The sequence below is a fragment of the Grammomys surdaster genome, unplaced genomic scaffold (genome assembly GCF_004785775.1).
Source record: "Grammomys surdaster isolate TR1022 unplaced genomic scaffold, NIH_TR_1.0 208, whole genome shotgun sequence".
NCBI lineage: Eukaryota > Metazoa > Chordata > Mammalia > Rodentia > Muridae > Grammomys > Grammomys surdaster.
Genome location: NW_021604653.1, coordinates 7,851,248 through 7,863,200, shown reverse-complemented (window position 1 = coordinate 7,863,200; position 11,953 = coordinate 7,851,248). Strand labels below are relative to the sequence as shown.

The 11,953-nt window shown below is 46.7% G+C and overlaps 1 protein-coding gene across 1 annotated transcript in view; it reads right to left on the bottom strand.

The window, feature by feature from the left end:
- Cfap221 (cilia and flagella associated protein 221) overlaps positions 1-11,953 on the bottom strand; it is a 73,708-nt gene that overhangs the window by 17,474 nt on the left and 44,281 nt on the right. The window contains exons 8-12 of the mRNA XM_028771522.1: positions 10,894-10,983; positions 8,335-8,433; positions 6,069-6,174; positions 3,207-3,334; positions 669-749 (exon numbers count right to left, since the gene is read on the bottom strand). Of these exons, the coding sequence (XP_028627355.1) occupies positions 669-749; positions 3,207-3,334; positions 6,069-6,174; positions 8,335-8,433; positions 10,894-10,983 (504 nt within the window). The remainder of the gene's footprint in view (positions 1-668; positions 750-3,206; positions 3,335-6,068; positions 6,175-8,334; positions 8,434-10,893; positions 10,984-11,953) is intronic.

Here is an 11,953-nt window from a genome sequence, read left to right as displayed (position 1 = left end):
AAAGTAACAGAACCTGACGGCCGTTACAAAAGAAACGGCAGTTACAAGCCTGGTCTACCAAGTGAGTTCCAGGACAGCCAAAGCTACACAGAGAAGTCCTGTCTTGAAAAGCCAAAAAAGAAAAAAAGAAAGAAAGAAAGAAAGAAAGAAAGAAAGAGAGAGAGAAAGAAAAAAGAGAAAGAAAGAAAGAAAGAAAGAAAGAAAGAAAGGAAGGAAGAAAGGAAGGGTAACTAGTGTCTTGAGGTTTCTATATAGAGCTTCGTATATGCATAATATATACTATATCCACAGGAAAGAATCAGTTTCCATATTCACCTTAGAGAAAAAGAACCTGAGGTATGCTCAGTACACCATCAAATAATGGAGAAAATGCAGTGTGCCACTCCACATAAGCCAGAATTGAGCAATACTAACAAAACAATGCAAATCAAATTCAAGCCTATTGTGCTCCTTCATAAGAAACCCAGGGCCAGTAAGACGGCTCAGTGTGTTTTGCCGTCAAGCCTGATGATCAGTTTCTAAGACTCACACTGTAGAAAGAGAGAAGCAACCCCCAAAATTGTTCCCTACTGGTCACACACACTGTCGCATGTGTGCCTCCCCGATGCTTGATAGATGATAGGTAGCTATAGGCAACCTGGATAATTTACGTTCTATGCAAGTCTCACCTTTAAAGTGAAGTAGGGATAATTGTGCTTGATTAGAATTTCTGAAGATTTAATTGGGACTAGTCCAAGGCCATCAAGAACCTACATAGGAAAATGGAAAAAAAACATAAAAAGACAGGTACACATCTGTGAGCAGAAACAGCTGTGTGTGTGCTGTCATTATGTTTTGAAACATTACCTGAATAGTTCTGTGCTCAAAACAGCTCTTCCTGTGGCCGCAGTTGCTATCTCAGCTGTGGGCATGGAGGCAGCTCCCACCCTCTCCTGTCTCTTTGTGTGTGAATCTTATGGACTATGATGTAGGCTGCTACACGCCCTTCTGTGCTGGTTAATCCTGGTTGCTAACTTGACTGGATTTGGAGTCAACTAAGAGCCAAGCTACTGGGCACACTTGTGAGGAATTCTCTTGACCAGGTTATTAGAAATGGGAAGACCCATACAAAACGGGGGTGGCTCCATCCAGTGTCAGCCGGACAGAAGTCTGAGGAGGAAGTTTAGATTTTTGCCTCCTCACCTAGGCAGCTCACCAGTGAGCTCATCTACCCTGGTTCTGCCACTAGCTGCCACATTCTTTGACTGAGATCAAAACTCAGCTTCTTTGGGTCTCCACTGCAGATTGAGGACCAGTGGCTCTCCAGGGTTGTCAATTGCAGGTTGAGATTGCTGAGGCCTGTGACCTGTGGACCAGCAGCTACCAGGATCTCAGCCCCTCTGGTATAAGGTAGCCATTGTTAAACTACCCAGGGTGTATTGTGTAGACAAATCTAATAACACCACCCTCCCTTTCTCATTCTATCAGCTCCAGAATTCCCTCAGGCTTAAAGGACTTAGTCCATGAACCCTTGGGAGTTCAAAGTAACAACTGGTGAGGTCAGCAAAGGAGATGCCTTGTCTGAGGGAGCTGCCTCACAACCTTCTGGTCTATCTCCTAGGACAGTTTGAAGTCAAAGTTCAAGTTTAGCTCCTTTCACCTATGAGAGCTTCAGAGCTCCTCTAGGGCTTAGCCAAGTTCTTTGTCCAAGGGCATTGTGGTTACACTTCTTCACCCAAGCCCCACCTCTGTGCTGGTCCCCAGAGAGCCTCCCACACAGCCATCTGTCTCAAATAACCAGAGACCCTGGGGCAGGCCCAGGTACATCCCAGCACCCAACAAATATCATTCTTTACCTCATTCCAATTAGGCACCAGCATGCCCTTAATATGGTGAGTTGCTAACATGCCGTCATTTAAAAGAGATAAGTCAATTTTAAAGTTGCTAAATGTTTAAAAAAAAACCCATGCATCTTAGAATTGATGAAGTCTAGCACTCAATGCCCTTAAGATATGACTTGTGGTAAATGCCATGTAAGGATTAATTAACTATTATCATTATTATTTATTATTATTACATTGTTTATTATTGTTGTGTATGTGTTGATATATGTGCAGATTCATGTATGTATTGGTGCATGTGCATATGTATACACACAGATGTGGGACACAGAAAACAGTCTTGGATGTATTTTTACTCAGAACTGGTTTATACTTTTCAAAAGGTTGATTTTTAATTTTATTGTGTGTGCATCTGTGTCTGTGTCAGCATATGACATATATGTGCGGGTGCTTTCTGAGTCCAGAAGAGGAGACTGGATTTCCCAGAACTAAATTTATAAGCAGTTGGGAGATATCCTATACGGGTGCTGGGAACCAAACTTGGATCTTCTGGAAGAGCAGCAAGTGCTCTTAACTGCTGAGCCATCTCTCCAGCCCTTGACACAGGATCTTTCACTTTACCCAGAACTCCCCAATTTAGCTATATTGGCTGACCAGTGAGCCCCAAGGATTGGCCAGACTCTGCTTACCTAGCACTGAGATTACACATGCTACTGTGCTTGGCTTTTTCCATTTTTACCTGTGTTCTGGAGGTCAACCTTGGGTGCTATGTTCCCAGACAAATTTATGACTATTTATTATTATTATTATTATCATTATTGTTATCATTATTATTCATGCCCATAAGGGAAGAAATGGGATGCATCGTCATACTTCACGAGAGAGATGTTGGTGGAGAGGTGGGGTTCCAAGTCTGACAGGTTAACTTGTCCGAGTCTGGGGCCACATGCCCCGACCTAGTTGCCGATCTCATCTTGGCCTTGCGTTTGCCAGGCTCATTTGAGCTCCGGGCAGGTGGATATTCTGTCCTGTCTTCTCTTCTCTCAGGTACACTGGGTGTGGGCCTAGGGCTCACGCTGGGCTTCAGCCTGGGAAGCAGCTCAGGTTACCGGGGGGCTCTTCCAGGGTACCCGAGGGTTCAGTAGGTCTGGGACAAACAGTAGTGGGTACACACAGATTTCTAGGCACGAGCCTCTTTCAGAGCCTCTCAGGGGAGGTGGAGGGACTGAGAGCCCGCTTGGCTAGCAATCTGCCCACGCCCACGCTATCCCTGTCTGCTTCCCCATCAGAGGGAAGACACCCACTAACACACCCACGTGATCCTGCTTGCTTCCTCTGCACCCACACCATCCCCAGCGGCTTCCCCCATAGAGGGAAGACACCCACCAACTCATTGTAGCTCTGCAAGTCGGTCGGGAAGGCGAAGTGCAGCACTTCCTCAGGCTGTAGCGAGTAGCGCCAGAGGTTTTCGTCCTGACTCATGCGGGCCCTCAGCGATCGGTAGGGATTCTCTCCTAGAGAAACACAAGCAATTTTAGGGCCTTCTCAAGGCATTTCCATGGGAAACAGCATCTTCAGTTGTGTTCCTACCAGATGCCATGTGCAACAGAATATTTAGGTTTATCTTCTTCAGTGATGTGGATACTGATAAGATGTCCTGCTCCCATAAACAACACTAGGTAAATGTATTGAGTTGCCAAACACACACACATGCACACGCACATGCACACCACACACATACATGTAGGCATGCACATGGCACACACACACACACACACACACACACACACACTGCATATGTACATTGTTAGTTTCCCCGTTCTCTTTGCCTCTTTCTCTAGTTTTGAGACAAGGTCTCATGTAGTCCGGCCTGGCCTTGAACTCACTATGTAGCCAAGGACGACGTTGAACTTCTGATCCTCCTACCTCTACCTGGGATTACAAGTGTGTATCATCATGCTAGGTTTATGGGATGCTAGGAATGAAACCAGGGGCTCGTGAATGCCAGGCAAGCAATCTTCTGAGCAATGTTCTCAGTGCATTTTCTTTTAATTCTTATTTTAATAAACTGATTTGTTTTTGAGACAGGGTTTCTCTGTGTAGCCCTGGCTGCCCCAGAACTCCATCTATAGACCAGGCTGGCCTCCAGCTCACAAACTCTCTTGCCACTGTCTTTGGAGTTTTGGGATTAAAGGTGTATGCCACCACACCTGGGTTCCATTAATATTACAATTTTACTTCATTTTGCTTATTAAGCTACAATTCTCTTAAATTTAAAAAGATGCTATTGATAGTTTTGATTATGTGACCAGGCTTGTGCATATGAGTGTAGTGCCCAAGAACGCCAGAAGAGGGAGACAAAATCCCCGGCGTTAGAGTTAGAGGTGCTGGGAAATAAATCCTTGCAAGAGCAACTGCCGAGCCGCCTCTCCAGTCTTCCAGACTAAATTCTTACTTAAATTACCTCTGATGAACTTTAAAAAAAAAGAATTCTAGAGAGCATTTATAGGTAACCACATGAGATTTTCATGTAAAGTTTACTGTTTTGTTATTTTAAAAAAATCACTTCCTTTGTCAGAAACTTCAATTTTAGAAATAAAATATTATAGGGGGGAATAAAAGAGCAATCAAAACACTGCAAAGCATTTTGGGAGGGAAGCAAGGTAGTCTTGTGGAGAGAGGGGTGTCATTACTGCTTGGGGAGGTAGGGCAGTGACAGAGGCAGGCCCGGGGCAGGGCTGCTGGCACAGCTGCCTGTGGCCCTGTGTGTGTGTGAACCACAGACTGGACACATCTACTGGGAGAAAATTATGACTTGGCTTTTGATTCTTGGAAACACCTTGTGGACCAGAGGAATGAGTCCCCCTCCTCTCTGTTTCTCTCTCTCTCCTTTACCCTCCTCCCTCTTTTGACCCAGTGTGTGCATGTCTATGTTCATATGGGTACTCATGTATATGAAAGTATGTAGTGTGTGTGTGTGTCTGCATGTGGAGGCCGTAGGTCAACCTCAGCTGTCGCTCCTCAGGCGTGTGCCACTTTGCTTTTTGAGACAGCCTGCAGCTTGCCAAGAGTTCCTTCTGGCTCCACCTTCTCAGTGCTGGGATTACAAACCTGCCACCAGGCGTGGCTTTTTCAGTGTGGGTTCTGGGGATTAAACACTGGTCCTCATGCTTGCCAGCCAAGTCCTTTACTGACTGAACTGTGTTCCCAGCCCCACCCATCAGAACTTCCTGAAATAATAGCCAGCATGATGCTTAAAGCTTCATGTGCAAACGAGAGATCGAGAATGTACTAGATTCAAACTGTCACTCAGCAACAGTAAATGACAAGTGTCCTCGTGTGTCTGCCGACGAGAAGGAGCAATGGACAAGCAGAGGTCAAGCTGAGGTCACATTTCATTTTCTAGGGTCGGTAGGCCTTGGTGATGAACTGGGCAGGCAGTTGGGCCAACGCTGGCATGGAGATCTGAGGTAAGTGTGAAAATAACCCCCCAGAAGTGTCTATACCCCCACTCCCGTGTACATGCAATTGTACATGGTAATTCACACACAGTGAAAGGGAATTAGCAGATGCAGGTCAATGTAGGCCTCTCAAAGTGGAGAGATTACTCTGATTTTCCAGGTAGGCCTGATGAACTCCCAGGGTTGGTATAAAAGGTGACAGATAACAGTGGCAGAGGTGGGGGCTGAGAGCCAAGGGAAGCAGGCAACTTTCAACCACCGCTGATAAGACAAGGAGCCAAACTGCCAAGAGCTTGCCTTTAGACTGCTGCTCTGATTTCTAGAGGCTGACTTCTGTGTGCTCACGTGCACCTCATGTGGAGGTTGGAGGGCCACCTTGGGTGTCAACATTCAGGTGCTTTCTACCTCTTGCTTGTGATAGGACCTCCCATTGGCCTGGTATGTCACCAAAATAGGCTAGGCTAGCTGGCCAGGGAGCTTCTCCGGACCTTGCTGTCTCTGCCTCCCAACTCACTGTCATAGGGACAACTGTACCCAGCCTTTTAATGGTTACCAGGGTTGAATTTAGATCCTCACAGTTTACAGGCAAGTGCTGACTGAGCCATTGTCCCATCCCTGAATCTGCGTAATTTTAAGCAGCAAAGTTGGTATCAGTTTCTTATAATTGTACCAGGAAACCAATGTGTAGATTTGTGATGTGATTTGATGTCACCAGAGCTGAGTTTATCAAGGAGAGACCTTGGGCTCTAGGAGGCCATGGTTACCAGCACCCCTCAGGTGTACTTACCTTGTATCAGGGTTCGCTTGACCTGGACAAGCTTTCTCATGATGCCTTCTTTGTCCATTTCACGGATATTCCCCAGCATAATGAGCAACCTTCGTCCAAGCATGATCTGGAATTGGAAAGAATGGCTTCAAGTTAGGGATTGGTCCATGGTTGTCTTGGCTGTCAAGAGGTGAGCAGCTTGGCTCCAGCAGGCTCTCCTCGCTGTACTGCTCTATGCGATGGAATGACACCTCTGGAACTGAGTCAACACACTAACCTTCTTTTGTGTTCAGTTGACTGCTTCAGGCATTTTGTCACAGTCAGAAATCTGAATAACTCGAAAAGTCTCAATCATCACTCTCCCTTGCTTGAGTATGGCCTTATCCCCTAGGGGAGCCACACTCAAAAAAAGGAGAGACCTGCAGGTGGCATAGGGGGAGAGAGGGGCTGAGCACATCCTTTGGTGTCAAAACTCAGAAGGGTTTTTCTTTTTTGACACAGTTGGGAAGGAAAGGGGTGAACCACGGAGGGAGTCAGGACAGTGTTTCAGTCATAGGAGGAGCAGAAATGCAGGCCCACAGTGGGGATGCTGGTCTCCGGTGGGTACAGCATAAGGCAGAGGTGTGGCTGCAGCCAGACACGCCACCTGACATCTCTACTGTGTCAGAGCTTCGAAAGGCTTCACCCTTCCTCCCTTCCCACGTTTCTGTTTTGTGTGGTGTGGTATATCTATGTATTCATGCATGTGCATGTGTACATGTGTGTACAGGCATACATGTGTGCTCATGAAGACAAGAGGTTGATACTGGGTGTTATCCTTAATTGCATCTTTTTTGTGTGTGTGTGTGTGAGACAGGATCTCTCCATGAACCCAGAGCTCTTAGATTTGGCTAGAATGGCTGGCCACGGTGTCCCAGGGCCATCCTGTTTCAACCTCCATAATGTTAGGATCACAGGACACTCCACCACATCTGACTTTTTACACAGGCGTATGGATGTGGAGTCACACTTACATGATAAAGGCTTGGTGGAGATAGGTATGAAGGGGAGGAGGTGACTTGAGGGGAAAGCAGTGAGCCCAATGTCACCTCTGAGAGTCCCCATTCTCCATCGAAACAATTGCCCCCAAATCCCATAGCCTTAGGGTCACCGTATGAGCCCAGCCGTTCCTCTCTGAGGTGTGTAGACCCTGGAGAGTAGAGAACCACATGCTCACTAGGCTGCGTATGAGTGTTTATAGCAGCACTGCTCAGAGTAGCCAACTGGTAAAAATCGCTGAGATGTCCATCAGTACTTGAACAGATTTAGAAACAAAACCATACCAAACCTGGTCTATCCAAACAGTGGAATATTACACAGTAGTAAAAAAGAATGAGTCACTCATTATGACCCCAGGGAACTTGGAGATATAAGAGAAAGGAGTCAGTTACAAAAAGCCACATACTGTGTGATTCCGTTTCATGGAAAGACCAGAAGAGCAGAGTCTATAGGGATAGAATGTAGACTTAGTGCCTGCCTGGAGCCTGGGGAGGAAGAGGATGGGGAGGGACTGCTAAATTCCTTTCTGCATAACAAAAATGTTTTGAAACTAGGTAGCAGGCAGAGGTGTGCCTCAGTCAGTCCAGTCTGTCCACAGAGTGCATGCCTGAATTTCACAAGGTCCGGAGTTCCAACATAACGTAAACCTGGTGTGATGGTACACACCAGTAATCCTAGCATTCAGGAGGTAGAGGCAGGAGGGTTAGTGAGTTCAAGGCTCCCCTGGGATATATAGACTCTGACTAAATAAGTAAGTAAGTATCACATAGTAATGGTGGCTGTCTATATATGGGACTATACTAAAACCTTACTGTCCTGGTTAGCTTTAGCTCTCAGGTGGCTGAGAAGGTAGTCTGAGAGGGCTTCCCCAGATCAGACTACTCCATGGACATATCTGTGGAAGGCTATGTTGATGATTAACGGATGGAAGAAGACTCCTCCCACAGCTCATCGTGAGCCCGAGTGAGCCTTTGTGTTTCTCCAAGATGTCTGCTGCGGTCCCTGCCCTGCCCCCCGTCATGATGGACTCTGATGTGGAAGTGTCAGTCAGATCATCTCTTTCCTCCCCAAAGCTGCTTTTGGTCAGTGTTCTATCACAGAGTGACAGGAAGGGGAGGGACTAGAACACTTGTTCAATGGGACACTGCAGAAGTGATTTTTATGCTGTGTGAATGACATCTCTTATGGTGTGTTCCCCCATAACTGCACAGATAGAAAACAGAAGAGGGCAGTCTAAGGCGAGAGCTACCTTCCGCGCTGCTTGCTGAAACCGTCTTTGTGCCCGGTGTCTGCTCAGCCACATGTTATTCACAAGTGGATCAAAATTAGGATGAAATTCCTGGATTTTCTGAAAATATAAAAACACGGGTGCACCTTATATTTAAATACAAACTCTTCGGCATGAGCATTTAATAAATGTTCTTGAGTTTGATCTCTGGCTGGGTGTGGCAGTACGTGTCTGGAATACCAGCAACTCAGGAGGCTAAGGCGGGCACATCAGGAGTCTGAGGTGAGTCTGGTCTACTTAGCAAGACTCTTACCAAAACAGGCAAAAACTGGGAGGCAAGGTGGCTCAAAGAATGACACTGTTTGCCACTCTGCCTGATGACCTGAGTTCAGTCTCTGCCATATTGGTGCTGGGAATCCAATCTTGGTCTTCAAACTAAGAACAGCTAATGGTCTTGTCGCTGAGCCAGCTCTCCAGCCTGTGCTTCAGTTTTTGAGACCGAGTCTCCCGCTCAGTGTGCAGCTCACTGATTTGAATGGACCATCTCTGTACAGGTACATGCCACCATCTGAAGCTTTTATGTGAGAGTGGGGATTGAACTCAGGTCTTCAAGCTTGCATGGCAAGCGCTTTACCAACTGAGCCATCTTCACAGACCGTAATGATACGTTTTGACATTTTGCTTGCAATTATGTGGTGTTCCAGTTAGCTTTAGCTTGTCACAGCCTAGAGTTATCTGAGAAGACAGTCTCGGTTGAGGGATTTCCTAGATCAGACTGGCCTGTGGGCAGGTACATGCAAGTATGGGGACTTGTCCTGATTGTTAATTGTTAATTGTTAATTGTTAATTGATATGAAGGTCCAGTCCACTGTGGGCAGTGCCATACCTAAGCAGGTGGCTCTTGATTGTTTAGGAAAGCTAGCTGAGTGTACGCCTGCCTGTGAGCCAGCTAGCTGCAGGACCGTGAGCGGCAGCCTGGTTCCTGGTTGAGCTAAGGCTAGAAATCCCAGTGACCCTAAATGGATGGAAGGCATTTCACCCTGCTCCCTGGGAACTAGGCTCTTGGCACAAGGCTGCAGCCCTCCATAGATTTGTGGCCATCAGTCATGTAAGGGCAATGCCCCAAACCCCTCCACAGGTAGAGGACAAGACCTATGGTCATGTAGGCTCAAGACAGATCTCCATTTTAATAAGGTACTTAAAGGCCTAGAGACTTAGCCAATGAACTTTCCTTTCCAGATGCTCCTCCCAGCAAAAGGTATTTAACCTCAGGCCCACCCTGAGAATTGTGGTACGGTTTTATTCATTCACTTTCCGCCATGAGAATAAATGCATTAAAACCATGGACTGCATCTTTTCATCAGGGTCTGGTCATGGTGAGCCAAAGAGAAGGTCTTTGCTTATAGAACTGCTGTCTTATCTGCCATAGAAGGCCTTTCTGCGCTCCCAGCCACAGCTTCCACCAAGACAAGCCAAACCCAAGCCAAGCTGCCTGCCGACCAAGCCAAAGACTCATCCTCTCAGGACCAGCCGGACCTCCACCCTCTTGTCCCCCTTGGCCCGGGCTAGATCCAGCCCGAAGGCCTCCACTCTGTTCTCAGCTCTTCCACAGCATCCAGTGGTGCCTGGGTGTCCAATAACCTGAGAACCAGACGGCCCTGGCCTCCTTGCAGGCCTGAGGATCCCTGAGCCAGCTCTGGCTGTCCCACACCTCAGACTGCAGTGTCCCTGCAGCTTCCCTATAGTTGGACACCTGCCTGGTGACAGCGAGGGGTAAGCTGTCAAACTCCTGAGTCCTGCCTTCCTAAGCGACCCTAGCCCCGTGGCGGATCTGCTAGCAACCATCCTCCTCCCTGGGTTCTGACATGCTTCTCTGGCTGCGAAGTGAGTTTGTGTCAGACATAACACTTGTGGGAAACAGCACGCAGGCCTGACTTTGAGCTCCTGCTTTGAGTTCCTCAGTGATAGAATGTGATTGATGGGGGGTTGTGAGCAAATAAAACCTTCACTCCACGAAATTGCTTTAAAACAAAAACAAAAACAAAAAACAAAAACAAGGGCTGGAGAGATGCCTCAATGGTTAAGAGCACAGGCTGCTCTTCCAGAGGACCCGGGGTCAGTTCTCAGCACACACATGACAGCTCACAGCTGTCTCTAACTCCACTTCCAGGGGATCTGACACCCTCACACAGACATACATGCAGGCAAAACATCATTGCATATGAAATAAAAATAAACACGTTTTCAAAAACCTCAAAAATATACACTAAAATAATCCCAACAAAACAGATTTATTTTAAACTATGCACCCATGTGTGGGTATGTGCTACTGGGAGTGAGGGGCTAGTGAAGTTCAGGAGAGTGCACCTGACACACTGGAGCTGGAGTTGTAGGGAGGCAGCGGTCAGGAGTTGAGCCACCTCTCCAGGTTCCTTACGCTACTTTTGGTCAACAAAGAAACCACACAGTAAAACTCCTGGAAACTCCTGATGAAGGAATTTCTATAATATTCTTGGTGTCTTTGGAAATGAACAAAGAATTGCCACTTAATTGGATTCCAAATGAAGAGAAGTTACCTACCTCCTCCAAGTCACGGACGATGCGCTTTTTGCTTCGTTCAGTCTGGAGTCGCTGAAGCTCCTCCCCTACGACGGGGTCACCTCTGTTTTGCTAGATTTTTATATTAGTAGACACACTAAAGTCAAAAACAAATGCGTGAAACTTTCTCTTTAAAGATTATAGAAGCCTACAGGATAATGGGTCACCCTGCCACAGAGTGCTGACAGGCAAAAGACTCCACTATTTTATTGTTCAGACAAGGGACCATGTGACCCAGGCTAGCCTGAAACTCACTATGTGTCTGAGGATACCCCTGAACTTCTGAACCTTCTGCTTCTACCTCACAGAGCACACCAGGATAGGTAGGAATTAGTCTCCCTCCACGCTCTCCAAAACATCATAAGGCTTTCTTTCTTTTCTTTTCTTTTCTTTTCTTTTCTTTTCTTTTCTTTTCCTTTCTTTCTTTCTTTTTTTTAATAACTTGGTTGCAGGTCCTCCAGTGTGAATTTTGTATGATATCATATGGTAATATCTGAAATGCTGGCCACAGGGGCTGGAGAGGAGGCTTAGCTGTTAAGGGTGGTTGCTGTGTTTGCAGAGGAGTGAGTCCGATGCCCACCACGGTGCTGATGGGCTCAAACTGTTAGAGCTCCAGCCCCAGGGGATCAGCTGCCCCCTTCTTGCCTCTGCAGGCATCCCACTCACAGGTGCATGCTCACACACATGTACATAAGATTACAAATAAGATAGATCTTTATAAAATGAAAGCTTGACCATGCCCCCATCCTTCCTACTCATTGAGACCTTGTAGTTCACACTATTAAGCTTTGCTGGCTTTTTTTTGGCGGGGGGGAAGTCCCCTATAATTCAGATACCAGTGCCTCAATCCTAGCTCTTCAGCATGTGACTATATGTGGCATCCATCTCGGGGTGACTCCTGACAGCACTTTTGGGAACATACTGATTGATGCTCTTGTAGACTACAGGAATATCTCACATCTAGAGCAATAGCCTGAGTCTGGTCATCTCCTTGGACTGAAACTCTCTCTCTCTCTCTCTCTCTCTCTCTCTCTCTCTCTCT